Source organism: Cyprinodon variegatus, unplaced genomic scaffold, assembly GCF_000732505.1.
Source record: "Cyprinodon variegatus isolate N-32 unplaced genomic scaffold, C_variegatus-1.0 Scaffold902, whole genome shotgun sequence".
NCBI classification, from domain to species: domain Eukaryota; kingdom Metazoa; phylum Chordata; class Actinopteri; order Cyprinodontiformes; family Cyprinodontidae; genus Cyprinodon; species Cyprinodon variegatus.
This window is the reverse complement of record NW_015151355.1, coordinates 320,102-321,844: the sequence shown is the minus strand read 5'-3', so window position 1 is coordinate 321,844 and position 1,743 is coordinate 320,102. Positions and strand designations below refer to the sequence as shown.

The 1,743-nt window shown below is 41.7% G+C and overlaps 1 protein-coding gene across 1 annotated transcript in view; it reads left to right on the top strand.

Annotated features, from left to right (window-relative positions):
* LOC107099741 (dimethylaniline monooxygenase [N-oxide-forming] 5-like) overlaps positions 1-1,447 on the top strand; it is an 8,205-nt gene extending 6,758 nt beyond the window's left edge. The window contains exons 5-9 of the mRNA XM_015397985.1: positions 257-392; positions 466-685; positions 789-861; positions 960-1,212; positions 1,298-1,447. Coding sequence (XP_015253471.1) covers positions 257-392; positions 466-685; positions 789-861; positions 960-1,212; positions 1,298-1,447 — 832 coding nt within the window. The remainder of the gene's footprint in view (positions 1-256; positions 393-465; positions 686-788; positions 862-959; positions 1,213-1,297) is intronic.
* Positions 1,448-1,743: the final 296 nt, after the last annotated feature.

Sequence of the window (1,743 nt, the reverse complement as noted above, 5' to 3'; positions counted from 1 at the left end):
TCAGATTTTATTTGTAGAAAAACCAGTTCAAACCATGCTTTATTTTCCTTTCACTTCAGAATAAGTCACAACTTTGTATTTTTCTTGCATGAATAGCTCAATTTAAGTCATTGATGTTTTTACAGACAAAATGTAGAAAAGTTCAAAGCACTCCTGGATCTATTCACCTGTCAGTCATTTTGGCGATGTGTATCATCCATCATTAAAACGTCTCTTATAGATCTTGCTCTTCTTCCCTTTTTTCCTGCCATAACAGGCTTTTCAGTAAGATCCCAGTGATCAACGACGACCTGCCTCTAAAGATTCTTTCAGGATCTGTCGTCATCAAACCAAATGTGAAGGAAATTTGTGGTTCCACTGTGATTTTTCAAGATGGCAGCACAGTGGAAAAGGTCAGAAACTTTCTCTTTAACATCGAACAGTCACTTTGAGCTCCTAGCATTATCTCTTTTTTTTGTACCACAGGTGGACACATTGGTGTTTGCAACAGGGTACAACTACGACTTCCCCTACCTTCCAAAAAACCTTTTATACAAGTCCGGCCACAGAGTGGGTCTGTACAAGCATGTGTTCCCTCCAAACCTGGAGCATCCTACTTTAGCTGTGGTGGGATTCATTCATGCATTAGGAGCCATCATGCCTCAAGCTGAAATGCAAGCTCGCTGGGTGGCACGTGTCTTCAGAGGTGAGATGCAAGGCCTTCCTGTCTCCCGATGCTCGTTTTAACCCTTTAAAATCCTGGGTCACTTTAACATCATTTGTATGTCTTCATTTCTTTTTGGTTTAAGGACTCAAGAAGCTTCCCTCCAACCAATCCATGATCAAAGCTGTTGAGAAGGACACTAAGAATATTGAGAACAAGTAAAGGTTACTTTCTTTATCAAATGAAATATATACAACTGGTTCTTAGCAATTTTCCTCTGCTTATTCTAACCTTAATGTGTCGGACATCTCCGCAGCTATATTGTGTCGAAGTTGACCCCTCTGCAGGTGGACTTTGTGTCCTATATGGACGACATCGCCGGAGAGATCGGAGCGAGGCCGAGTCTACTCTGGCTCTTCTTCACAGACTACCAGCTGTTCAAACATGTTCTCTGGGGTCCTGTGTCCTCCTACCAGTACCGGCTGATGGGACCGGGAAAATGGGAGGGGGCCCGCAAAGCCATCCTCACTCAGTTTGACCGCATGTACAAGCCCCTAAAAACCAGAAAGGTCTGCAATGGTTTCCAAAACAGTTTCCCATCAAGTCATGTTTTCAAAATAAAATCCATATATCCTCTTTTCATTTTCTTTCCAGCTGGAGGAGAAGGAATCCTCAGTTACTGGCCGCCTGGTTAAGCTGAGCCTCTTGATCCTGGGTGGAGGGGGCGCTGTATACTACTTCCACACACATAACCCAGAGACCATACCCACCCTCCTGTCCAAACTCCGTCCACAGACAGTCTGAGCATGCTGCAATGAACACAAGAACTCTGGATCACATGTTTTATCATGCATTAGGTCATGGAACAGGATTGTGGTGATTATTGATTAGATCAGATGTCTGCAAACTGTGGCTCCTGAGCCGCAGCTTGAACAACTAAAGCTAAAAATTTTAAAGAATTAATAGTAGTTTTAAATATAGAAAAGATATAACATTTGCAAGGTTATGCATGTTTTTTCATGGAATAATCGGTTAGAATTTTCAGGAATAAACACAATAAAAGTACCTATAATATATTGTTTTTGTTATCATCTTAAAAC